This window comes from Camelina sativa, chromosome 19, assembly GCF_030686135.1.
Source record: "Camelina sativa cultivar CO46 ecotype springtype chromosome 19, ASM3068613v1".
Classification (NCBI taxonomy): Eukaryota; Viridiplantae; Streptophyta; class Magnoliopsida; order Brassicales; family Brassicaceae; genus Camelina; species Camelina sativa.
Genome location: NC_141898.1, coordinates 26061880 through 26087987, shown reverse-complemented (window position 1 = coordinate 26087987; position 26108 = coordinate 26061880). Strand labels below are relative to the sequence as shown.

Genomic DNA, 26108 nt, shown 5'->3' with positions numbered 1-26108 from the left:
ATTTCTTCACATTCTCATTTTTTGGTGGAATGACAGACAAATATTCTGAATTTCTCATAGCAAAATCGGAGAGTCAATGGAAACACTATCATTATTAAGTATTTACCAGCTTTACAAAAAAATAAGAAACTTTTTTCTTTCGAATCTAGTTTTTAGTTTCCTTTGATTTTTAATATATTTGATGTTATTTATTATATCAGGTACCAAATGTTTTAATATATTTCTAAAAATGGCATATAGTTGTAATGATTTTCAAAAAAAGAGTTTTGTATAGAAACATCCGTAAGAACAACGTACTAGACTTCTAATGACAGCACATGGATATAACTCTCATATAATTCCCGGATTTGAAATTTTTTTTATAAACAAACAAATGACAAACTTATGAAAAGGTAACATGAATCCTCCCAACCCGGAAAGTAAAAATATGTTTTTATTATGACAGTAGTCACTAGTCAGTGGTAACTTCTAAAAATTATTTAATAGAGAAAAGTACTAGTTATGTTTTCTTAAAATATGGAAACATGATGTTAAATGTTCCGGAGTACACACGTACTGCATGTAATACGCCCCAAGTCCCAAGTCCTAACCATAATATTAGATCACAAAGTATCTACTATTCCACGCAAAGTATCCCACTAAATAATGCTTTATAAAAAATTCATGGGGGACATGTGATGAATGAATGAAAAATAGCACGAGGTCTTTTTGACAAAATTGGCATCATAAGTTGAAAACAAAACAGTAACTGAGTAGCAAAAAAACTCCATCAAAAACCCCAATTGCCCCCACACTACTACTTACTTGCTCATCATCAATCAATGCTTCAACCACACTTTTGTAACAACAACAGAAAACCTCACACTAATCCATCCAACGAAACCTTTCATTCTCTTTCCAAGTTTTCAACATTCCCCAAGAAAGAAAAGACAGCAACTTTAATTAAAGCTTCTTCTTGAGTTGTTACTTCAGTTTCCAAAAGCAAACAAGAAGCTATGATGATGAAGAAGAAGAAAGGCACCAACTTTAAGCTACTCTGTTTACTTCTGTTCCTGGGTTTGATCCAGACAAACGGATTCGGCATTGGAGTTGGGGTAGGAATCGGCGGCGGAGACGGAGACGGTGACGACGGAGTTTGGATCGGTGCCGGCGGTGGAAACCCTAATTCCGATCCTGGCTCAGCTCCAAAGCAGCAGACAACAAATGCAGCTTACAGAGCTCTTCAATCTTGGAAAACCGCAATCACAGAGGATCCATCAGGTGTTCTAAAGACATGGGTCGGCGAAGATGTCTGCTCATACAGAGGCGTGTTCTGTTCTGGCTCCTTTGTTACCTCAATAGATCTAAACAAAGCGAATCTCAAAGGCACCATTGTCAAAGACCTCTCTTTGCTCTCGGACCTAACCATTCTCCATCTCAACAGCAACAGATTCTCAGGTCAAATCCCAGATTCTTTCAGGAATCTTGATTCACTTCAAGAACTCGATCTCAGCAACAACGGGTTCTCCGGTTCTTTCCCTCAAGTCACACTCTACATCCCAAACCTGGTTTACCTCGATCTCCGGTTCAACGAATTCACCGGCTCTATACCGGAGAGTCTCTTCAACAAACAACTAGACGCGATTCTCCTCAACAACAACCAGTTCACCGGAGAAATCCCCCGGAACCTCGGTTACTCCACAGCTTCGGTGATCAATCTCGCCAACAACAGATTATCCGGCGAAATACCGACGAGTTTCGGCATAACCGGTTCGAAATTGAAAGAGGTTCTGTTCTTGAATAACCAATTAACCGGTTGTATACCGGAATCAGTTGGTTTGTTCTCCGACATTGAAGTCTTCGACGTTAGTTTCAACTCCTTGATGGGTCATGTCCCTGATACGATCTCTTGCTTGTCGGAGATTGAGGTTTTGAATCTCGGCCACAACAAATTCTCCGGCGATCTTCCCGATTTGGTTTGCGCTTTGAGGAATCTGATAAACCTCACCGTTTCTTTCAATTTCTTCTCTGGGTTTAGCTCCCAGTGCTCGAGTCTTAGCGTCGGGTTTGATTTCACCGGGAATTGTATTCCCGGTAAAGGTTATCAGCGGTCGCAGCCGGATTGTTCTGCGATTCCCGGCGGCCAGTTGAGTTGTCTTAGGATTCCGGCGCAGCCGTTAACTTGTGCTGGGATTAGCGTGGGATTGAAGGTGACGAAGTCACCATGAGAACACAAAGTTGGAAGCTTTTGTTTATTTTTAAAGTTTCTATTGGGTTATGCAATGGTGCTTTAATTTGTTATGTTTAATAGAAGAAAATGGTTTTTATCAGTTTACGTTATTTAATCAACTGATTTAAGTAGAAACAAATTAGAAAGCTTATCTCTGATTTTGAACACTTTTTTTTGTTTTTGTTTTTTTTTTTGTAATGTGATGATCTTTCTAAAAAAAGAAAAGTTGTTGTTGACCCTAATGAGCAAATATTTGTTGGGATGAAATTTATTAATGTTCGTTATTAAATGGCTTTCAATGTCTTCAAAGGAATTTACTAATGTTCGTTATTAATGTTTGTGGAGACGGAGATATGGTGGAGTCGAAGGCGTAACGAGACATAACCGGTATAATAAAGAAGGCTTGATGTATTATTATCTTGAGAACATGGCGTGATGTGTAGACACGTCCCGATGCAATATCATGACACAGATAAGCACTATGGGTTAAAGGATAACCCATAAACACGCATGGAGTGGAGCGATTGTGAAGCTTATGTGACGTATACGGCCTAAGCCAAAGAAAGCATAAGCTCCCGAAGACGCGAAGCTTCAAGTAGTTTGGAGGTTGTTGGAAAAGCATGGCATAGGGAGAGACATCGTTGAGAATCTTGGTAGGCATGCGGTTGATGAGGTACACCGCTGCAGCGAATGCATAGCTTGATGTAAGAGTGTTAAGCCTGTTTCAACGATGTGTCGGTGTTTCCGTTCAGAGACGCCATTGTGTTCCGGTGTGTGAGGAGGCGTGGTGAAATGAGAGATGCCGTGAGTCGTCAAGAATGAACGTAAAGCTATGAATTCCCATCATTATCCGAATAGAGCGTCCCAATTTTTGTCTTGAATCGATTCTCCACCAATACTTTGAAAGCGATAAATGTTTCTTTCACTTGAGATTTTTGCTTCAATGGATATAACCAAGTGTACCGAGTGTAGTGATCCACAATGACCAAATAATATTTGAAATTGTCATTGGAGAGAATGGGTGACATCTAGACATCAGAATATAGATATTGAAGAGGGTGTGTAGAGGAAATTGTGTTTGTATAAAAAGGAAGTTTATAGCTTTTATTGATGAGACAATGAGAACAAGGAAAATGTTTATTTGTGGATTCAAAACATGGTAATGAAAATTGAGAAATAATAGAATTTAAAATTGGAGGGGAAGGATGGCCAAGTCTGGAATGCCATGAAGGTAAAGAAGCTTTAGATGTGGGTGTAGCAAACATGGAAGTTGGGGATGTGGATGTTCCGACTGACCACTCGTACAGCTCATTCTTTGTTCTCCCTTGGAGCAACTAGACCCCGTTTTGAAATCCCTCACCTGAAAATGAGCCGGGAAGAATGACACACAGACTTGATTAGCATTGCACAAACGGTATACATAAATAAGATTCTTGGCAATATTGGGGACATAAAGAACATCATTCAAATTTAGAGGTTTAAAGGAAGTAGGGAGATGTGTGGAACCCATATGCAAGATAGAAAGTCCGGTACCGTCAGCGATGGTGACCTCTTCACCCCCATTGTATGGACGATGAAGAGAGAGATTGCTCAAATCCGTTGTGAGATGGTGTGTTGCGCCCGAATCAAGAATCCAAGGATTAGCTTCGGCCAGGTTAGCACGGGGCTGCCATGATACAGGAGACGGTGTGTTAGGTGAGACCATGTTATAGTGGCTACCGGAGAGTTGAAGCTGCGAACAAAGGCGAGCGCTATGGCCATGAACACCACAAATCTGACAGCGTCCTTGATAACCACGTGGAGCAGAGTTGTGATGACGCGGTTGGAACGATTGTTGTGATTGCCACGGCTAGTGGTTGCGATTATGTGAGCGTGACTGTCCACGGTGACCACAAACATGAACAGCATTCGCTGTTGCGGGAAGTGACAAAGAACCTAGGACCATATTCTTCAACGTAACTTCGTGATGAAGAAGTTTCTCAAACACTTCAGGGAGCGAAGGAGTACGTTCACGACCTTCAAGCTGATCAATGACACGACGATACTCATCGGGGAGTCCCTTAATAATCTTCTCGATCTGATCATCGAGCTCCATCTGCTTCCCAAGGTGAGCCAACTTATCAAACCGTGTAGTAAGGCCTTGGAAGTACTCCTCGATTGACTTCTCGCCTTTGACCCAAATTTGGATCTGTTGTTTCAACTGTTGAACATGAGCACGACTCGGAGCTGCGTAGATCGAGGAAAGAGTACTCCAAATCTCAGCTGATGTCGTGGTGGTGGAGGGCAGCGGCTGGACAGACACCGTGATGGCACCTAGGAGAGCACTGTATATGAGACGGTCTTGACGTTTCCAGATCTTGTAGTCAGGATTGTCAGATGTGACGCCGGCAACAGTTCGAGTGAGTGGTGGAACCTCAACGGTGTTGTCGAGATAACCAGTGAGATCGTATCCGTCGAGGAGAGCATAGACTTGATGGCTCCACATCAGAAAGTTGGTGCCGATAAGCTTAGTAACATTGGTCATGTTGATGGTAAGCAAATTTTGAGAATCAGAGACGGCAATGGTTTCACCGGAAGAGGTCAACATTGTAGACGGCGATAAGGAGAAAAGAAAAATATTTGAGCTTTTGTTTTAAAAATCTAGGTTTAGGTATCGTAACTCTGATACCATATAATAAAGAAGGCTTGATGTATTATTATCTTGAGAGATTACATTATATATAGGCAGTGCATGGGAGACTCCTAGGGTTATACTATTGACTATTGTGACCTTTACATATATACATTCTACAACCGGTGCGGGAGTCTTCCTCGTAGGGCTTAGACAAGCTCTTTTTAAGCAATTTAAATTGCCTTTTTTTTTAGTTTTTTATTCAACTTCGAATTATGATATTGATACAAAGACTTGAGACTCTATTTATAAGGCCAAAACTAAAAGATACGAGCTAATCCCGAATCTAGAATGAAAAGAATAACGAGACTTATCCCAAATAAAAGAAAAACCAAAACTGAAAACAAATAATAACGAGACTTGTGGAACACGGAACACAACACCGACTCATGTGTTCCACAGCTCGCAAACACCAAACGATGCGCTGCATCATTGTTGGTCCAAAAAACTGGTGCTGTTTTGCTTAAAACTGATCAATGGCAAAGACCCATTACTTTTTTTTCTTTTCTTTGAACTTGATCAAGAATTCAAAACTGATACAAATATCCCTACGAGAGATCCATGGTAATCACAAAAATGAGGGCCATTGGGGCATCTCAAGCTACATATGATTGTCTTCCATCCTCCTTAGTCACACTTCTATATAGCCATTAAGAAAGCTTCCATATTATCACATCTTAATGAAAGTATGTATATTGTTGGAAACAAAAGATGAGATCAAGACTTGTCTATGGTAAGGTAACATAAAAGAAAAAAGAGACCTCAATGGGCCATTGTTCAAGATAAGCCGAATTGCTTGAGAAGCATGGCTTAAATTTAGAGTTTTTGACACTTGATTATAAATACCATGAGTTCGTAACACAAAGCCTTGCACGTCTAGAATATATATCGAGAATAGGCACACTTAAGTGTGTGATGTTGCCCCACCGACGAGAGTTGACGATCTATTAGTGGTTTTGTGTGAAAAAAAACACAAATATGAGTGGTAGAATCCTCAATCCAAGTAGATAAAAGCAGTAAACACAATTATGTGCTAGTTATCAAAAACAAAAATATAAAGTAACAATATATTTTACGTTTTTATTTTAGTAAATTCAAAGAACAAGAAAATAACTGAGCACTTGATTTACTTAGAAGATATCAAAATGGTAACAGTGTGGGATCATGCTCGAAAAATGATGTTGGCAAAAAAACAGACGGAAATCAAGTGCTCAACTATTTTCATGCTCGAAAAATGATGTTGGCAAATGGTAACAGTGTTTGAATTAACTATCATCAAAAGAACAATAAGTTATATAGGCTTTGACCAGATACTCAGTATCTAGTTAATTTACAGTACTCATTGGTCATTTTAGACTCCAAGTGTATGTTCTTATAATATGGTATGCCAAATTCTACCTGATCGATAAACTAATTAAGAGATCCTTATTGAGACAATAATTTCAGAGAGGTTGCTCATATCTCGGGAACTATGTGTCTTACAACATCTTATTTATTTCCTTGGTCGTCTTCAAAGAAAATTCATTTTTGACCATATCCTAAACCAGAAGAATTAATAATTCCTCAAATAATTTTTGTTCGTTATTAATAGGAGGAAATTAGCAAAGGGAAGAAAAGACACGTGGGGCGTAGGGAGTGAATGATTAAGCTAGAACAAAGGCGAGACGTCAGTAACACTAATTAAAAAAAATTATTCATAAACGGAAAAATGGGCGGTTGAGAATATGTCTTACGAATCGCACGGTTCAGATTTCATCTTAAGACATTCTTCTTACCTCCCTATTTATCGAGACGACGAAGTCCTCCTCGGAGTTGAACATCGCACACATACATACGTAGAGAGATCAAGAAACAAAACGCAACTCGTGCAACGTATAATTAACGAATAACAAGAAGAGATCGGAAAGATATGTCGTGGCAAGCATACGTTGATGAGCATTTAATGTGTGATGTAGGCGACGGACAAGGTCACCATCTTACCGCCGCCGCTATCATCGGCCATGACGGTAGCGTTTGGGCTCAGAGCGCTAATTTTCCTCAGGTTCAGTTTCCTCATCCTCCTCCTCGAAGAATAGTTTGATCGAATACTTGCTATTTCTAACCGTTACGTTATGGATATTTTTATAGTTATATATAGATGATATATAGTGATATGTATTTCTATCCATTACGTTATGCTTTGCGATCACAACATTTTGCAATAAGTTCATTATTCCGGATTTCGGTTCAACGTTAAAACTCTGATGATGCATTAATTTGTGTGTTTCAAACAGTTGAAACCTGAAGAGATCACAGACATTATGAAGGATTTCGATGAGCCAGGTCATCTCGCTCCCACAGGCATGTTCCTCGCAGGGCTAAAGTATATGGTCATCCAAGGTGAGCCTAATGCTGTCATCCGTGGCAAGAAGGTATGTTTAGGCGACACTTTACGATTAATGCTCGATTGTTTTGCGCTTGCATCATGCAAAATTAATCTAAGAAAACCTATAAATGTTTTATTCTTGGAAATATTGCATTGAATTTGAAAATGTCGATACTTGAGTCCTGACAGCCTTCCGATTGCATTTGACGTTTGTATTTTACAGAAATTTTTTTGTGAAACTTGAATTATTTTTTTGATAAAAGAAGATTAGCATGCAAATGCAATACCCTAAAACAAATTGATGCCCTAGATTTTATGGGAAACAACTCCTACCGTTGTACTCCATAGACCGACTATGCTAATTAAGAAAATAACCTCTGGCAAAGATAGTCATATATACGTTAACTTGAAAGTAATTGATTGTATGAATTTAGTTTTCAAACTCAAAACCACTAACTATTACTGAAACTTGGATAGGGAGCTGGAGGGATCACGATCAAGAAAACTGGACAATCAATGGTATTTGGACTGTACGAAGAGCCAGTGACTCCAGGACAATGCAACATGGTTGTGGAGAGGTTGGGTGATTACTTAATCGAACAGGGTCTTTGAACCTTAAGGACAGTGCTTTATACCTCTTTTTTTTGCTAATTCATTACACCATCTTTCCACTTTTTGGGTACATGGTTTGGGGTTTTTTTTTGGTTTAATTTTAATATTAGGTCTTTCTGGTTTCTACCTTAGCAAAGTTTAAACAAAAAGCTGAAGGCTAAGGTTGCAGATAATAACACAAAGCCTGTCGTGATTCCGTACATTTATTTGTTGCGTATATCTGACTTTTTTATTACTTTATATATATGTCTACACAGTCTATCACTTCACTTTATATATTTTTTTTTTGATAAATATGTGAATTTCATTGAACTAAAAGTTTAAGGAACTTATAAAAACTGGATATAGAAGTTACTTCTTGCCAAAAAAAAACTAAAAACAAGGAAGGAACCAAAAGAGAGATATAATACATCTAAACGTACTTTAACCACATCGGCATAGCGGTCTTAAAATGCTTCCTAGTCTTCTTCGCCAGGATCGCGTCCCTAATCTACCTGTCAAGACCCTTGAATAAGATAGTAGTCTCAGTGGAGATGTTGAGGTGGTGTCTGGTGTTACGTTCCCACCATAATGCGTAAACAGTGGCTTGAGCAACTAGCCTTCGAAGGGAGCGTGTTGATGTTTTATCTTTCATGTCCAACCAGCTGGTGAAGGCTTCCCAAGTGTGAAAAGAGAATGACCGGTAGCCAAGTCTTCTAGTTACTTCTGACCAGAGTTCCTCGCTGACCTCACAGTGGAGGAATAGGTGATCACGGGTTTCCTGGTACCGACCACAGAGGCAACAACTTGCGTCGATGTGTGTGTCCCATCTAGCCAGTCTCGCTTTTGTAGGTAACCTGTCTAGATGCAGAAGCCACATCATGAACGCATGTCTAGGTATTGCGCCCTTAAACCAAACCTGAGAAGTCCAAGGAAGAGGGTTCTGTCTTGGTCTGACCTCCTCCCAGGTCCTCTTTGTTGAGAACGTTTGAAACTCGACCGGACCTGTCATCCAGAAGAAGCTATCTTGTTCCAACGCAAGTAGTGGACTCTGAACCGTAGTAAGGTACATATGGAGATCCAAAGCTTGATTTGAGCGAGCAGGCCTAAGGATCCATCCTGTTGTCGAACAAGCATGGGCCACTTTACCTTGAGGAGGGATTCCCATTTGAATTGGTCCGGAAGGTCCGAGGTAGTCTATTAAGGGGCCAAAAGGCGTTCACCAATCATACCAGAAATTTATCTGCTGACCGTTACCGAGCCTTGCCTTGAGGAAGCGTCTTGCAGTGTGTCTAAGGTTCAACATGGCCTTCCAGGTCCATGAGGATTGTTTCTTTGCATCCATAGCCCAGAAAGATCCATCCTTTATCTTGGTATTGCGCAACCACAAAGCCCACAACGAGTCGGAAGCAGGAAACAATCTCCAAATTAATTTGAGACAGAGTGTTCTGTTCCAAAGGCTTAAGTTTCTCAGACCCAACCCCCCTTCTTCTTTTGGGAGACAAACATTACTCCAGGCGACTTTCGCTGACCCTCGCTTGGTTACATCACCATTCCACAGGAAGTTCTTGCATAGACTCTCAATCTTCTTGATGCAGCCTTTTGGAAGGATAAAAGCCGACATCCAGAAGTTTAGAGTACCATGGATCACGGAGGACAGGAGTTGCAGCCTGCCCGCATAAGAAAGAGCTCTAGCTGCCCAAGAGCTGAATCGCTTTGTTAATGCATCCAACAGTGGCCTATATTCTGATAACCTGAGTTTTCTGTGCATGAGAGGAAGGCCTAAGTACCTTACTGGTAGTGAACCGATGTTGAAACCAAGAGAAGCCATCTGAGAGGTTTCAACCTGGTTCACTCCCGCTAGGTATAGATCTGTCTTGCTCTTATTCATGTGAAGACCTGAGGCGGCTGAGAACTCTTGATAAACCCCAGTAATGTTTGATAGGGAGTTTAGTTTCCCGTCAAAAAATACCATGATGTCATCGGCAAACGCTAGATGGGTAACCTGGGGGTTCGAGGTACTAGTGTGAGCTCCTATGAGGTTGTTCTTGTATGCCTTCCTTAGCATCTGCGAGAAAACTTCCATGACCAAAACAAATAGATAAGGTGAGATGGAGTCCCCTTGTCTCAACCCCTTTGAGCCTGTGAAATGGTCACACAATTCCCCATTGTTGCAAATAGAGAAACTTGTTGTAGATATACACTGCTCAATCAGAGAAATGAAGTGCGCCGGAAACTCCATTGCCTTTAGGCTGTTGATGATAAACTCCCAAATTACCGAATCAAAGGCCTTCTTAAGATCAACTTTGAGCATTCCCCTTTGTGATATGTTTTTCTGGTTGTAACCTTGCACTAATTCAGTAGCCAACAGAACATTCTCCACCAAAAGTCTACCCGGGATGAAAGCTGATTGGGAATTGGAGATCAGATCCGGGATGACCCTCTTTAGTCTGTTTGCCGAAATCTTAGACACTATCTTGTATAGAGTGTTGCAGCAAGCAATGGGACGGAACTCTCCCACCCGTTGAGCGTTTGGTGTTTTTGGTATGAGCGTGATGATTGTTGCATTCCACTGCTTGAGCATCTTCCCTTCCTGAAAAATTCAGTGACAGCCTCGATCACTGAGCTTCCTACTGTTTCCCACTGAGCAGTGAAGAACTCGACACAATAGCCGTCTGGTCCTGAGGCCTTGTTTCTGGGAAGCGAGAAAGTTGCTCTCTTGATCTCCTCTGGTGAGTATGACGCATTTAGAATCTGAGGAGCGCTTGAAGAACAACGTTGGGTGACAAGGGCCGATATTTCTGAAACTGAGACTGAAGAGCGCCACTTTGACCTCCAAACAGACCCTTGTAGAAGTCCACGACAAGGTTCTGAATTCCCTGTCTGGAGTCCACGACCTGGTCATTGTCGTCTAAGAGGAAAATTATCTCATTAAGACTTTGCCTTGTAAGAATAGACCTGTGGAAAAATTTGGAGTTTTTGTCTCCTTCTTCTAACCAGCAGATACGCGCTCTCTGCCTTAAAAAGGATTCTTCTGCTAGAGCAAGGGAGCTCCAAATCCTATGTGCTTCTTTCTCTTTGTCGACACTCTCAGATGATGGTGCAGTTAAAAGCTCTTGCTGGCAAGCAAGCATGTTTGCATAAGCCTCCTGCACCCTCTTTTCTATTCCAGAGTAATTCTCCTTGCTAAAGTCTCTTATCACATTCTTCAGAAGTTTCAGTTTCTTTGAAATTTTGAACATTTGAGTCCCATCGAGCCGGAGAGCATCCCACCAAACCTTGATAAGAGGCCCGAAATTCGGATTTTGGTTTAATAAAGACATGAACTTGAAAGGCTTCTTACGCTTCTGCCTTTGACAGTCAAGGAAGACGCAACCAGGGCTATGATCCGAAAAAGCGGGCTCACCAAAGACAGCCAGGGATGTGGGAAAAGCAGCCATCCATGCGTCGTTTACCACAACTCTGTCCAGCTTTTTAGCAACTAGACCAATACTATGCTTGTTCGTCCAGGTAAAGGTACTACCACAATAATGGAGGTCAGTCAGAGAGGAGGTGAGCAAACACTGACTTAGGTCGCGCATACCTGGAGGAACAGTATGAACTTCAGGGTTAGAGTGCTCATGAGGCAACAGAATTTGATTGAAGTCCCCCAATACGGTCCACGGTTTTGTTGAGATAGAAGAATTCTGGGAAAGGTCTACTATCTCAGCCCATAATGATCTCCTAGAAGCACTACAGGTGGAGGAAGCATATACCACAGGGACGACTAACTGTTCAGAGACAAAAGGCAGCTTGACTAGGCAGGTGATCATCTGGAGAGATTTGCAGATGATAGTAACCTGAACAGAGGGGTGCCATGTTAACCAAATCTTACCAAGATCTGAGAACTCATAGGTTCCTTCAAAATTCCAGCCTGAGAACACACGAGATACTATAGCTTGTGAGTTCGCCTGACTGACATGGGTTTCTATAATCCCACCAAAAAACGGTTGATTACTCTTCAACCACTTCCGTAAGCATCTAAGCTTTATTTTATCGTTAATACCTCTTACATTCCAGCAAAAAATATCCATAAAGATAGAGGGATATTAGAGGATTAAAGGGCCTCTAGCCCTAGCTCCTCGGTGATTCTTTCGCAGCATTTTTTTAAACATTACCTTCGAAAAACGGTATGGGTCTGCTTCCGGATTGTCATCCTCTTCAGATAGGCTGTCCGAGGAGACATCATTTTCAGACAAACCCTGATCTTCCGTGACTTTTCCTGCTCCATTAGTTTTAGGGGACAGATGCGCGAAAAGGTTGTCACGAAGATCTATACAGAGCTGTCCGCCATCAAAACCTAAAGGGTAAGATTTATTGGAGGCTTTAGCTTGAGACTGGGAACCGTGTTGACCTCCGACTTGGGGGTCAGAGCTATCCTTAGGTCCTTCCAGAGCTTTTAGAATGCGGGTTGGAGAAGATACGTGAGCCTCAGTCCGTTGGTTACGTGAGTCTTCTGCTGCACTTGTAGTTACTAATGCAGGCACGACAACCTTACCAACTATGGGAAGTTGGCTTTGGATGGGTCGTTTACCAGATTGCTTTTCCTTCTTTGCTCGAGGACAATCTGAGGTTGAATGCTTCACCGAGCCACATGCGGTACACGTAGGAGGAGCTTTAGAACATCTAGACACCGTGTGGCCATCTTTTTTGCAATGACTGCAAAGGGAAGGCAACTAAGGACTAGAAACCTGAATACGCTTTATCTGGCCAGATTCAAAACGTGCATTCACCGCCTCAGGCAAAGGTTTTCTAGGGTCAATCACTGTATAGACCTTTGCTACTTCGATGTTTATCAGGTTCTCTGTGCGGGTGAAGGCAAACTGGGTGCCCCACAAGACCAGCAATGTGTTGAAGACCCTCTCTATTGAAGAACTCAAGCGGAACACCCACAAATTCTAACCAAACAGGTACCTTTGTTAGTTCAGGCTTTGAGTGTTGAACCTCCGGGGACCATTTGGCCACGAACATGGTTTGGCCATCGATTTGCCAAAGACTTTGACTGAGGATTCTTCGTCGAGCGTTTGGACACGGCACTTTGAAGAGGAACGAATTGCCCTCTATTTTTGAGACCGAGATGTCTTTACGATGGCGGCTCCAAATCCCATTTACTATTGCTTGTACGGCGCCTCTCGAGGGAGGGTCTTCATAAAATTGACCTAAGATGAAGCTATCCCAAGCTTTCTTGTTCCTTTCAATCACTGCGTTCGGTATTGTAACACACGCCTCGCCAGATTCAAGAGTGAATGGAGTACCTTTTTTTTGCATCTTAATCGAGTTTCCATTGACAAGATTCTTCCATGGAAAGTCGGATTTGCTGGTGGGGTTGTCTGTAGCCTTTGGGGGATGTTTGTCCGTCGACGGATCTGAGGTCGCCTCGTCGGCAGGGTTTCCAATTTTGGGTTCAGACACATTTACATGTACTGTTGAGGAGATTTCATCCACACTAGCTGGAGCTTCGACAGTTGGAGATCCAAATCCGGCTGTCAAATTGGTAACATTGCGGTTAGCCGAGACCGAAGAGGTCGCAAGTAAGTCCGTATATCTAGAGGAGGTGGGTACACCAGCTGCTGTCGAGGACGCAGGCGGTGCTGGTTGCTATGAGGGGACGAAAGAGAAGCTACTCCAGTGGGAAGGTCGCTGGGGGTTTTTTTAGGTTTTTTCTTGGCCATGGGGACCGGCGGGGGCCAACGCCGAGATCGGCGAAGATGGAGGTGAAAGGAGAGGGATCGCGTGTTTTGGGAGAGAAAATCTCTTGACGCGTGAGGCGCGTGGTTTTTTCCACGTCAGAGCATACGTACTTCACTTCACTTTATATATATATATATATGTATAGATGTTTAAGACACGTATACGACCAAACACACATCCTCACGCTGAAAAGGTATTTGGCGTTGGTTCAGTCCGTCAACCACTTCAGCTTCTTGTGGAGTTTCGATTTCTCTCCGGGAAATTTTTGACCTCTCTCTTGAAAAACATTTCTCTCCCTTTCACCCCTTTCTAAGCTCGGGAATACTGCATACGGCCTCAAATCACTTTTTAACTAGACCAATGGCAATAACTAAGCCATTTTTTCTCTACTTTTCTTTTGTGCATCGAGCGCCCGACCAATCATAAGAATTGTTTCACTCTATCTAAAACGTTTAAAAACTATTCAGGAGGATAATCCTTTTTTCCACAAAGCCGTCATGCTCATCTTATTTTTTTTTTTTAGCATCATGTGTCATCTTATTATCATGTCTCACGCCTCCAGGTCCATGATAAAATTTAGTAAAGTTAAGTAACCAAACTACGTTACGAGAAGTTAAGTAAAGTTTACCCCATCGGTTTGGTATCCATGATAAAATTTTCGCAATGATGACATTCTCCATATAGAATAATTAATTATCCTGATTAAATTTCAATTCCATGATAATTCTTCTAATCTCACAAACCCAAAATTATTTCCCAAGTTTGACTAATTTTTTTAGAAAAACGAAAGTAATGAAAAAAAACGAAAGTAATGGGCCACACGTAGATGCAATATTTGGTGTAACGCAATAATATATGATTAGGATCTTCAGAGAGCATATCCACTCTGTATCTGGAGAGAACAAATGATGGGCATCTCTGGCATAACTTAACTTTATTTTATATATTTTTAGGGATACACATTTTATATTTATAATCGAGAAAAACTTTTGAAAATACAATTTCAACTGATTATCTGATAAAATACCAATATATGATTGATTGTGATAAAATACAATTTTTGCCTATTTTTAGAGATGTTATATGCTTTTTAATATATTCGAGGAAAGTTCTAAAATTAACTTACGAGATTCCGCCGTAACCGTATAAAGCTTATATTTATTTTGACATTGGCATATAAAAAAAATATACTTAGAAAACAAAAAAAATCCAATTAATAGTACCACATGTCATAAATTAAGAAAAATAAATTGGAGAGAATATTTTGTATCATAAAATATTAAAATAGAATTAGCTGATGTTTTGTTGTTAAAGTATAAGTAATATATATACATGGTATATTCTGAATTTTTATTTTGATTGATAAAAATGGTATATAATATTTTTTCCACATTGCATTTTTAGTTACAGATTGTAAGGCTGTCATAAAAAGAAATTTACACAGTGTATGACTTTAGTTTGCTTAATTTATCTATTTATATATATATTTTTTATTTCAGTTAATAAATATATAAAATAATAGAAAGTCTTAACCTATATTTACATACCATATGTGTAGATTTATTTTTATTATCATTTGTGCTTATTAGTAAATTTTTCTTTATTATTTCTCAATTAAAATTTTCTTTCCCATTGCTTGAATAATGATTTTTAAAATTATTTCCAAAAGCTAATAATTAATTGAATTAATAAGCTGTTGACACTCGGGGTTTACATTGGATCGCCTGGGACAGATTGTGTGTCGATAAAATGGAGGGAGGCTTGGGGTTTAGGTGTCTGGACGATTTCAATACCGCATTGTTGGCTAAGCAACTTTGGCGGTTGATATCAGTTCCAGATTCACTATTTGCAAAGGTTTTCAAAGGACGGTATTATAGGCATTCGGATCCGTTAGATCCTATTAAATCTTCTTCTCCATCTTATGGATGGCGAAGTATGATTTCTGCTCGCTCTCTGGTGAAAAAAGGACTCATTAAACGGGTAGGAACTGGGGCCTCCATTTCAGTATGGTATGACCCTTGGATACCTGCTCAGTCCCCGAGACCAGTATTGCGTTCATGATCGCCAGTCGATCCAACGCTTAGAGTTGAAAATTTCATTGACAGGACTTCACGTTCCTGGGATCTGGCATTACTTTCGGCTTCTTTCGAGCCGGAGGATGTAGCCCTTATTTATGCTTTACCTCTTGGTAATCTTACCACACCGGATAGCTTGGGATGGCATTTGACTAAAACCGGTAGCTATACTGTTAAATCTGGATATCAGGCATTGCGGCAGAAACCGGAGAGAGGTCTTCCCATTTCTGGCCCCAATATTATCCCTCTACAGACATATGTCTGGCAGATTAGGTGTCCACCAAAACTCAGACATTTTTTGTGGCAAGCAATTACGGGTTGCATGGCGACAACAACTAATCTACGGCGTCGTGGATTAAGCTGTGATATGGACTGCAAAATTTGTGGGGAGACGGAAGAGACAGTCAACCATGCCCTCTTTTTATGCCCTCCGGCTAGGCAGGTTTGGGGACTATCCCAATTTCCGACCTCTACGGGTTGTTTCCCGTCGGATTCTATATATGCTAATATGGATTCCTTATTTTGGAGGTTTCAAGACATTCCTTCGGTGGCAATGTTTCCATGGATTCTATGGTATATCTGGAAGGCTCGGAATGATAAACTATTTAGTAACTTGGACTCCAACCCGGTAGCAATCCTACGGTTAGCAGAGGAGGAATCCAGGTTGTGGTCTTCAGCCCAGGAAGACCTATCCGGATCCTTTTCTACTGATGTCTCTCGGCCTCTACCCAGATCTATGACTCAGACTTGTAATGTGGCTCACGGTTATAAATCTAGTTACCGATGCTTTGTAGATGGCTCTTGGAAGGCGACTGATCAGTTTATGGGTAGAGGATGGTATTGCATTTCTCCTAACAGAGAATCTCCCACCATGGGTGCATCTAATTCTCGTCGTAGCTTGTCACCGCTCCACGCAGAGGTAGAGGCCCTTATCTGGGCAATGAGGTGTATGATTGGTGCTGATAACAAGAAAGTCGTCTTTCTCACAGACTGTTCTGATTTGGTGAAGAGGGTGTTTTCGCCTTCCGAGTGGCCTGCTTTCAAGACATATCTGGACGCTATTGATGAAGATAAGGGTGAATTCCTTTCATTCTCTCTCGTTCAGGTACCAAGATCACAGAATGGTAGAGCGGACAAACTGGCGTGTCGTGCTAGAGTGAAGTCGCTTCCAATCACCTTTGTGAATAACTTCTCGTCTAATTGGCTCGTTTGAGTCAATCTTATAACCTGTTGGCAAAAAAAAAAAAAAAAAAAAAAAAAGCTGTTGACACGAATAAAAAAAAGTAATTAATTTAATAAGCACAACGTTTCACTTTGTCTGTCTACACGATCACAAAAAAAAAAAAGCTCACCAAAGTGATAATTGCGAGAGAGAGAGAGAGATATAAAAAAGAAACCTTCTCTGAGAATTTTCAACGAAGAATACTACAAACAAACAAACAAACAAACTCGTCGGAGAAGAAGAAGAAGATGTCGTGGCAATCATACGTCGATGATCACCTTATGTGCGATGTCGAAGGCAACCAGCTCACCTCCGCCGCTATTCTCGGTCAAGACGGCAGTGTCTGGGCTCAGAGCACCAAATTCCCTCAGGTTTTTTCTTCTTCTTCGTTTGAATCGATCGTACTCTGCCGTCTCTTTTGAGATTCTTTTCCGTGATCGGATCTGACGAATCTCGGATCTGATTTATGAATTTTGCCATCTCCGGAATCTGAATTTGCTTTACTGAACCAACCAATCGATCTGTATGCGAAATTGAATTCAAAACCTAGGGATCTAGATCTTTTTTAGTCTGATTCTGAGATATCTTAGGTATGCACAACAAGTCAATCGTTACCAAGTTCCAATGTGTTATAGATCCAAAAGATGCGAGATCTTCTTCTCGTAGGCTCTATGGTCTTTGGATCATCACTAACACAAAAGCTTTGACTTGCTTTTTGCCTTTGTTTCAATGACTGATCGAAGCTGCTGTGTATTTTAGTTGAAGCCTGAAGAAGTCACTGGAATCATGAAGGACTTTGACGAGCCCGGGACTCTTGCCCCAACCGGACTATTCCTTGGTGGCGAAAAATACATGGTTATCCAAGGTGAACCTGAAGCTGTGATCCGAGGGAAGAAGGTAACTTTCTTTAGAATCTTGTGGGAAAATGCATTTATAGAGAGAATAGAATCAGAATTCATTTCACACAAACTTTTGAATCTTTCTGCAGGGACCTGGAGGCGTGACTATCAAGAAGACGAAGCAAGCACTGGTCTTTGGCATCTACGATGAACCCATGACTGGAGGTCAATGCAACTTGGTTGTCGAAAGGCTCGGGGATTACCTTATGGAGTCTGATCTCTAAACTCAACAAAGTTTTCATTTCAGGTTCTTCTTGACTAAAAAGAGTGTCTTATTGTGATTGATTGTAATGCTCTCAAACACAAATCGATTGTTACTTTAGAACCAATTGTGATTTGTTGGTCTCGTTACCTTGTTTGGGGTTGTGTGTTCTTGTGATGATATTTGATGATCATTTCGCTTCCATATGTATTGAGTCTTGATATTTTTCTTGTTTCTTCATACTTTTTACCTTTTTCTTGAATTGAATTGTTCTGCGGTTTTATGATCTGGCGTTCAAAACATTTTTATTAGAAATCATAAAATATACTTGGTATATAAAAAAGAGTTACGTAAAGTAAAGAAACAGTGGTTCAACATTGAGTCATATATTAAACATACTCCTAGAGTACACAACCACACATGACGGCATGACGCACCCAATGAATGATATAAGCAAGAGCAAACCAAAATGGGTAATGGGTAATGGGTAACATTGGGGCTTCCTTTTGCTCAAAAGAGAGCAGAATAGAACAATATAACGACCACTTTTAAACACATGTTTTTGGTTATGAATGAATTAGAAACTCCCCTGCACTGCACCATTAGGTAGCTGGCCCAGCCACGATGTTGAAAGACCCTTTAGAATTGAGATCAGAAATCTCTTTCAACATTTTCGAAACCCTTTTCGCATATTTGTAGATTGGTCGATTCCCGGAACGAAGCGCCTTTCTAAACTCAACATCGTTTTTACGCAAAAAATCATCACTTCCGTTTCGACACTCTCGACGTCTTGAAGCCATAGCTGGACTTGTTCATACCGCTGGTGACCTCTTGTTTCCTCCTCTGTTTTGACCCTTCGCTGCACATCATTTCGCTTTGCCTTGAGTTCTCTCATGCTTTTCTCCAGTTCCACTAGATTGTTCGGAAGTTGGACCATAAAACTCCATTTATCAGATAACCATTTACCGAAAAGATTCACCAAAAACAGAGTGCTTCTGGAGGGATTGTCATAGAGAAAAAGAGAGAAAGAGAGAGATTCAGAGAGCAAAACCCATAAGCTAATACAAAGGAAAATGATCAGAAATATAGAAAGTATTAGCATATGAAATTTCAAAATTGGCGGCTACAGAGCTTGTCTTTATTGCATATGAGTCCAGGGCTGTCACTGTTGTATGAAATTGTAAGGTAATATCTAAACCATTCTCTAGGTTTGTCTTCCTATTGTTTGATGATCATTTCCTTAATAACAGTGTTCTAAAATACGCTACGTGGTCTGCATAGCTTTGACTTTATAAGCCAATGTAAATGAACAAAGTAGATACTAAAAATTCACATCATTAAATACAAGAAACAACTAAATGTGAAATGTTTAAAGAAGTAAAAGAATACCTAGATCATATTTCTCCTTCTCACAACCTAAGATAGTCCATGGTTTTCCAAAATTCGCCTTCTTTGTTTTTGTAAATCGCCAATTCAGAATTGATGACTTGACATTGTGGGGTAATATCATTTGGGAAAGACAAAAAACATCCACAAACTTAAAAACTTCGTTTGATATCTTATCGTTGGTCACTTGGACTAAAATCTTTATGTTTACAATTGACAATTGGACCACAAACTCCGTTTCACAAGGGTTATTGCTGTGTTCAAAGTATAAATGGATTCTCAAAGTTACCATGAAGATGCAGTGATCAAACTTTGTTACAACAAGATCATACTTTGTTACAACAAGATGATCTAGTGATAAGCAATGCAAAGAATGGTGGGAAGACTGGAATTTGAAGTTGATTGCAAACACATTGTGCAGTTGGTTGCGGATACATAACAGAGGCCAGAGAAGTTGGATGTTGCCTTTCACAAGTTTTAAAGATGTGAGAATTATTTTTGGTTCAACGTCACAAAAAATAAAGCAGCAGATAAATTGGCATCAAAATGAATATTAATTCCTTCAAAATCTAGTGTATATAATAAGCGAATAATCCAGGAAACTTTTGATATAATCCGATGAGAAACACAAATCAAATTGTCAAAGAAACATTGGGACAACATCCACTGATTTTGTAGATTACCAAAAGCCTAAACAACTTTGATATCATTACGTTTTCTTACTAACTTACTTCATCATCAAAAACATCCCACAAAATCTGAAAGGGTAAAAAACCTTTTCTTTTTGTCTACTTCTCTGATGAGTTTGGTCCTCTCTTCTTGCCAAAACCAACAACTGAAAGAAACGAACATAAACAAAATCAAATCACACGAGAATCCAATTCTTGTTTATTCATGATTTGCTACAGAACTAAGAGATGATCACAAACAAGTTTATCATCAGAAGCAATCTAATCTAAAAATTTGGATTAAAGCATTTCTAAGGAAACTTGACATGAACTAGACTTGGTAAGACGTAAAGAGACTTGAATCACAATAGCATAACTAGAATCTCAAGGCACACTACGATTACGCAACAGAAGCCAAAAACAATCAATCAGGTCCTACGATGCTAATTCAACCTCAAGATATTTGCAGAAGTATCAAATCACAGAGACGGATCAATCGATCTAATACCGGAAAATGTGAAAAAGCTAAATACCGGCGGTGACGAAACGGCGGTTGTGTTGCAACCGCTTGTGAGCACGACCACGAGGCTTCTTCTTCTTGTCCTGCTTAGCCACTTTAGGTGTCTGACCTCTCACCTTACCGGCACGAGCCAATGAACCGTGAACCTTACCTGCGATTTCATTTACGAGAAGATTCCAAAAGCATCAGGAACAGTGAGTGTTAAAGAAGAATCAGCAGCAACAGGTTGTAGCATAAGGAAACAACAAGGTGAGGAGAATTACCCATTTCTCGATTACTGAGAGTCTTCTAGTTTCAGTTCTTCGGCTGTTGGGGACGACGATGCTCTCGATACCTTTTTGTTCTAGGGTTTTCGGAATTTTACAGTCAATTATATATGTACAGCCTTTAATGTGCCTTATTGGGTTTTTTAATGGTGGGCATTTTGGGTTTCATATGTATAGGCTTATTATATTCGATTCTCTACAATTCATTTTAAAAAAAAAAATAAGGAGGAATTTTAAAAAATACCAATTTTTTTTTGTCACTTTTCAAAAATACTATTTCATATTTTTATGTTATTCATTTTTAAAAATACTATTTTATTATTTATAAAATAAATAAATTATACTTTCTAAACTCTAAATACTAAATCATAATCCCTCAAAATTATATCCTAAATGTAAAATAGAGAACTCAAATTTAAAAAGAAAAATATAAAAATTAATTTAACATAATTTAACATAATGTAATTGTATAAAAGAGGGTAAAAATAAAAATGTTCAAAAAGGTATTTCTGAATAAGGATATCTCAAAAAGAATATTTCTAATAAATTCTCAAATAAAAACTTGATTTTCGAATAATTAATTGTATTTCTGATATGTGTTTTGATTCTTTTGAAATTTTTTCATTTAAAAGTTATGGATTAATCTAATATATCAAAGGAAAAATCAAAAGAGTTCACATTAACTCTCTGAAAATCGATTTCTCTTTAAATATCTTTAATGAAAAATGGCATTACTATTTTTTTCGGACAAGCTTTTCTCCCCTATTCACTGCAAGAAATTCACTATATCACGTCGCTTAATTTACGTCAGTACATGAACCGACGCAAAGTGAAAAAATAGGAAGGAAATTAACGTCGGTTATCAAACTGACGTAAATGGATTTAAATGATCAACTAGATTAGACCCGTGCTAGAGCACGAGTTGAAATTCCATTTATTTATATTATAATTTCAAAATAAAATATAATTTATAAGACGGTTTACCATTGTAAACTGAGAAACGATTGTTATTTTTTTTGTATGAATATGAGAGATGTATTTTGGTGAATGGAGATCTGAATGATTTATATCAATGTTTTTTAAACAGGACCGGACCGGCCGGTCGGTTCGATCCAACCACAACCCGATAGGTATTCCAGTCCGGGTAACCTCTATCTAACAAATAAAACCCGGCGGATCGGACCGGGTTGTCGGTCTCAAATTAAAATATTTTATTTTGGTCACACTTTAAACTCAAACCAAATTAAAAATAAATGTCATTATTTATAAAAGAATCAATTAGTTATTTTATCTAATCATTTAAAAGTTTAATTTTAGTTGTTTAGTACTTAACTATGTATGTTTTGTTCATATATTTATAGAAAAGTAAATGTTATATTCATAAAATGTAATCAAACTAATAAACCAATTGACCCTTAATTCAATATGTCCGACTTGTTGACCCAGTGATCCAAAAAACTTCTGGTTCACTTTCCGGTCCGGTTTTAAAGACATTGATTTATATTAAAAGCTTGGAAGGGTGTTAGATCAGAATTTATTTTGAAATCCACAATAAAATATCGGAAATCACGATTAAGTATGATTAGTTGCCAAGATTTTATTCCTTCTTACGTCTAACACTATATTTTTATGCCTAACACTATATATGGTGTAACAATATATGGAATAATCAAGATTTTTTTTTTAAAATTGTATAAATCATTGGAATAATATCTTTAAGAGGATTCTTTGAGATATTATTAAGTGTATTCGTAATTTCATATAGCCCACGAATATCATCTATAACTTTTTTTTGTAACCAACCTATATTTAATATATAATCTATTTTGTAACCAACTTATAAAAATTAATACTCTACAAAAAAAGTTGTATAGTTTCGTTTTATTATACCAAAAAAAAGTTGTGTACTTTCTTTTTATGATTGAGAGTATATTTTTATCCCCTTTAATAATTTGGTTAACGTTGTGGTCTATCAATATAATCTCAAGAAAATAAATTGGTAATATTGTGATTGTAAATCTTTGGAAACAATGTGATCTTCCGAAAATAAAGTTTGGAATATCTATGAACTATCAATTTAGAATACTCTGTTTAAGATTTTCGGTTACAATTAAAGTTTTATTTGTTACCATTAATATATTAATATATGAGTTATAAACTTGTAACCAATTAATATATTGATTAATCTATAACCTATGTATAACCTATTTGTAATCATTTATTAAAATTATAAAGTCTACCAAAATAATGTTGTGTACTTCCCTTTTATTAAAAAAAAAGATTGAATAATTTAATTATTTTCTATCCTGCATTGGTTTGTATTGGGCTTAATTAAACGTCCTTTTTACTAATTGGACTTTGGTCGAACAAATAGACTCAATAACACGACATCGTTCCAGAAAAAATAAAAAGAATATCTTTACACTAAAATAATATTTCCTTCTTTGCTTCATCTCTTTCTTTCAACAGTTCAACGAGTACATTATGCTTAGGCATCTTCCTCCTGGAGAGCGTTCCCGAGTAAGTTCTAGATTTGGACCTTTAGTTTCTGAATTTGGTGTGTTGATGAGATTGAGAATTGCTTTGTGAAGTTCCTTTAGTTCGACCCACTTGGTTAGTTTTGATTTACATCTCATTTAGCTTTTGCTGAAGTAAAGTTGTTATAGAATGTTCGATATGGTTTGATGATGATTGAAGACACTAGCAGTGTAGATTGAATTGAGCATCTGAATTTTACTTAAGTAGGTCTTTTTTTTTTTTTTTTTGCTGATGCTACAGGCTCAGAGGCACAGGGACTATAGGCAGAAGATAATATCCAATTATCATGTGTGAATCCTTTAACTTCATTATGTTCCATATCGCTTTGTCCAAAGTGTTTTGCTTAGTATACAAAAATTATATGATTTGATTTTACAAATAGTTAGTTTACGTTGATTTGATGAAATCCATTCTGTATTAAGGTTAGAGTTTACGAATCAGTAGATTTTTGTTACTTTTGGTCTAATATAATACATTCTTATTATACTGGTTTAAATCTTCTTAACTCTTAACTGAATGTTTCTATGTGAAATATGGTCAAAATTGATAATTGGTTTACTTAATTCGTAGATTGATTATAAAATGGACAAGTCTTGAATCACAAAACATCGTTTATCTAAAGAGTACAGAACTGGAGTCAAAGATTTTTTGGATTTTGCATTTAGTGATATTAAGAAAGAAATGATAAAATGTCCTTGCCAGCGTTGCTGCCTTGTTAAATACAAGCATAGGATTGAGGTTGAGGATGATTTAATATGTCATGGTATTCTACCAACATATACAAATTGGTATCTACATGGAGAACAATTAGATTTCCATGAAGAAACCATTGGATTAGAATCTGAATCCAATGTAGATCATGTTGAAAACCAAACTATAAATCTACTTGGAGATGCTTTTCCAAGTATGGATAATAGTTTTAATGAATCTGCTAGTATGCCCACTGATCAATCAAAGCAAAAGGAAGCATTTGATGATTTGTTCTCATTTTCTAACTTATTTTGATCTACAATTTCAGACTAGAATGACAGAGACTAAAATTGACTAGAATGCTCATAAAGTGACGTGATATGGAATTTAGTGAAGTATGGTACGTTTATCTTTACCTCTTATAGCAACTATGCATAATATGTTAAGCCATGAATGATACATTTGGTTAAGATTGTGCAATTGGTTCATTTTCATCGGATCCTCAGTCTAAAAGAATTCTGTTGTGGTAATTGAACCTAAGTCTTTTTACTTTGTTTTTTCAGAAGACAATGATTTCATCTGGCCTTTTGATAGAAGATGAAGGACAAGAAAATATAGAAGAAGAAGAACCAAGAAAATATAGAAGGATATATAAAAGATAGATTTTAATGCAATGTTGTTTACTTTTACATTTTTTATTATCATGTACACAAGAACACAAGAATATTTGAGACAAATTAATTGATTTTTATCACTTGAATATTGTGTTCTGATTACGTTCTCTATTGTTGTTTTCTTTTCTTTTTATATTATTGAAATTTAATGCTAAAAATAAATAATTAATTATGTGTAACTTACCTCGGTTGTAAAAGTGACCTGAAGATGTTTTGTTTTAATTACTAGGTAGTAACTCGTGCTACATCACGGGCCAATATATTTATTATAATTTGAAATTAATAATACCGTATCAGATATATTCAAATTATTACTCATCGCTACTTATTATTGGTACTGTGTACTTATTTTTGACATATAAGTTGAGTGAGCAGGATATCGACTCTGACACATACCCCTTTCCATTCATACCTAATTACCTTTGGCCTCTATCCTAGTCCTGGGCGTTCGGTTTAACCGGGTTATTCGAATCGGATTATTCGGTTTTGAAGAAATTCAGTTTTCTAAAAATTCCACCGAATAGACCCGAATTAAAGTTCGGTTCAGGTCGGTTCGGAAATCGGTTTATTCGGGTCGGTTATTGACTAAAAATTATGTTCTAAAATTGAACCAAATTTTGTTTTTCTTCGGTTTATTCGCTTTCTATTTCTGTTTATACATTAAGAAATGAAAATTAACTATATTACAAATCCAAATCCACTAAAAACACATTACAAATACAATCAAAAGCCCAAAATACAATTAACAAAAGCCCAACATACAATTGACAAAAGCTCAACCCAATCAAATGGTAGGGTTTTGACAAAGATATGAGCTGCCACTCAAGTGGCTGTGACGGTGACATCAACGACGATCTCCGACCAGCCTATACCACCTTCAAGTGAGGTTGCTTTGAACGAGGCTGGTGAGTCTATTTCTCGCATTCTCACTAAAACATGAAAGAAAACAAGTAAATCAGTAGATATAATCACGAAGTCTAAGATATAAAGGTAGGTGAAACCCAATAATCAAATCTGAACACGAACCTCACACTGTAAGTTCATCAAAGGCGGATTGAGTTGAGGGAGATTCTCGGTCATAGCTGCCACTGATTTAGAAGAAACAAAAATATGAAGAGAGTATGAGGAGAAAACAAGAGCTAATAAGATCAAAGATGTAGAAGTAGTTTCAAAAAAGTAGGAAGGAGAAGAAGCAAATGTAAAGGAGAAGAGGCGAGATCTTTTCCTTCTGCGTTATTAGTGAATTAGATCTAGGGTTTTAAGTATTTATATCATGTTCCCCTTAACCGAATAAACCGATCGGTAACCGGATATCAAACCGAGAAAACCGAATTCCAAAATTCTAAAATAAATTCACCGATCGGTTTACTTCTTCTCTCTCCTTTACTATCGAAAACCGAAT

General features: G+C 38.2%; 5 protein-coding genes, 2 long non-coding RNA genes and 1 pseudogene across 8 annotated transcripts; 4 read left to right on the top strand and 4 right to left on the bottom strand.

The window, feature by feature from the left end:
• Nucleotides 1-629: 629 nt before the first annotated feature.
• On the top strand, nt 630-2476 carry LOC104766859 (leucine-rich repeat extensin-like protein 2). The gene has a single exon (XM_010490828.3). It carries the CDS (start codon nt 996-998, stop codon nt 2205-2207), a length of 1212 nt encoding a protein of 403 aa, XP_010489130.2. The 5' UTR covers nt 630-995; the 3' UTR covers nt 2208-2476.
• Nucleotides 2477-6698: 4222 nt separating this feature from the next.
• Nucleotides 6699-8111, top strand: LOC104766860 (profilin-5). Its single transcript, XM_087502556.1, has 3 exons — nt 6699-6921; nt 7154-7291; nt 7723-8111. The coding sequence occupies exons 1-3, from the start codon at nt 6790-6792 to the stop codon at nt 7855-7857; spliced, it is 405 nt and encodes a 134-aa protein (XP_087358682.1). The 5' UTR covers nt 6699-6789; the 3' UTR covers nt 7858-8111.
• A 236-nt stretch (nt 8112-8347) lies between these two features.
• LOC147921045 (uncharacterized) lies at nt 8348-9004 on the bottom strand. Its single transcript, XM_087501350.1, has one exon. The coding sequence runs from the start codon at nt 9002-9004 to the stop codon at nt 8348-8350; it is 657 nt and encodes a 218-aa protein (XP_087357476.1).
• Nucleotides 9005-10583: 1579 nt separating this feature from the next.
• Nucleotides 10584-14246, bottom strand: LOC147921044 (uncharacterized; annotated as a pseudogene).
• Nucleotides 14247-16876: 2630 nt separating this feature from the next.
• LOC104766861 (profilin-1) lies at nt 16877-18250 on the top strand. Its single transcript, XM_010490830.2, has 3 exons — nt 16877-17234; nt 17623-17760; nt 17852-18250. The coding sequence occupies exons 1-3, from the start codon at nt 17112-17114 to the stop codon at nt 17984-17986; spliced, it is 396 nt and encodes a 131-aa protein (XP_010489132.1). The 5' UTR covers nt 16877-17111; the 3' UTR covers nt 17987-18250.
• Nucleotides 18251-19885: 1635 nt separating this feature from the next.
• LOC104766862 (small ribosomal subunit protein eS30z/eS30y/eS30x) lies at nt 19886-20971 on the bottom strand. The gene is made up of 3 exons (XM_019241138.2): nt 20802-20971; nt 20552-20689; nt 19886-20185 (listed from the first exon to the last, which is right to left on the bottom strand). The coding sequence occupies exons 1-3, from the start codon at nt 20803-20805 to the stop codon at nt 20139-20141; spliced, it is 189 nt and encodes a 62-aa protein (XP_019096683.1). The 5' UTR covers nt 20806-20971; the 3' UTR covers nt 19886-20138.
• Nucleotides 20972-23250: 2279 nt separating this feature from the next.
• Nucleotides 23251-24788, top strand: LOC104766863 (uncharacterized). Of its 2 annotated transcripts, XR_015591389.1 has the most exons (4): nt 23251-23324; nt 23583-23630; nt 24361-24432; nt 24596-24788. It is a non-coding gene; the product is annotated as an uncharacterized LOC104766863 (long non-coding RNA). The 2 variants fall into 2 exon arrangements; XR_764136.3 differs by lacking the exons at nt 24361-24432; nt 24596-24788 and having other exon boundaries at nt 23583-23838.
• Nucleotides 24789-25366: 578 nt separating this feature from the next.
• Nucleotides 25367-25948, bottom strand: LOC109130959 (uncharacterized). The gene is made up of 2 exons (XR_002036718.2): nt 25733-25948; nt 25367-25635 (listed from the first exon to the last, which is right to left on the bottom strand). It is a non-coding gene; the product is annotated as an uncharacterized LOC109130959 (long non-coding RNA).
• Between the last annotated feature and the right edge of the window lie 160 nt (nt 25949-26108).

Bases quoted from the DNA above. Each gene is read 5' to 3' on its own strand.
- LOC104766861 (XM_010490830.2), top strand. From the start codon at position 17,112: ATGTCGTGGCAATCATACGTCGATGATCACCTTATGTGCGATGTCGAA. The intron at 17,235-17,622 runs GTTTTTTCTTCT...TGTGTATTTTAG, and splicing joins AGAGCACCAAATTCCCTCAG to TTGAAGCCTGAAGAAGTCAC. The intron at 17,761-17,851 runs GTAACTTTCTTT...ATCTTTCTGCAG, and splicing joins CTGTGATCCGAGGGAAGAAG to GGACCTGGAGGCGTGACTAT.
- LOC104766862 (XM_019241138.2), bottom strand. The intron at 20,186-20,551 runs GTATTTAGCTTT...CGTTTCTTTCAG, and splicing joins CCGCCGTTTCGTCACCGCCG to TTGTTGGTTTTGGCAAGAAG.
- LOC147921045 (XM_087501350.1), bottom strand. From the start codon at position 9,004: ATGGGAATCCCTCCTCAAGGTAAAGTGGCCCATGCTTGTTCGACAACA.
- LOC104766859 (XM_010490828.3), top strand. From the start codon at position 996: ATGATGATGAAGAAGAAGAAAGGCACCAACTTTAAGCTACTCTGTTTA.
- LOC104766860 (XM_087502556.1), top strand. From the start codon at position 6,790: ATGTCGTGGCAAGCATACGTTGATGAGCATTTAATGTGTGATGTAGGC. The intron at 6,922-7,153 runs GTTCAGTTTCCT...TGTTTCAAACAG, and splicing joins AGAGCGCTAATTTTCCTCAG to TTGAAACCTGAAGAGATCAC. The intron at 7,292-7,722 runs GTATGTTTAGGC...AAACTTGGATAG, and splicing joins CTGTCATCCGTGGCAAGAAG to GGAGCTGGAGGGATCACGAT.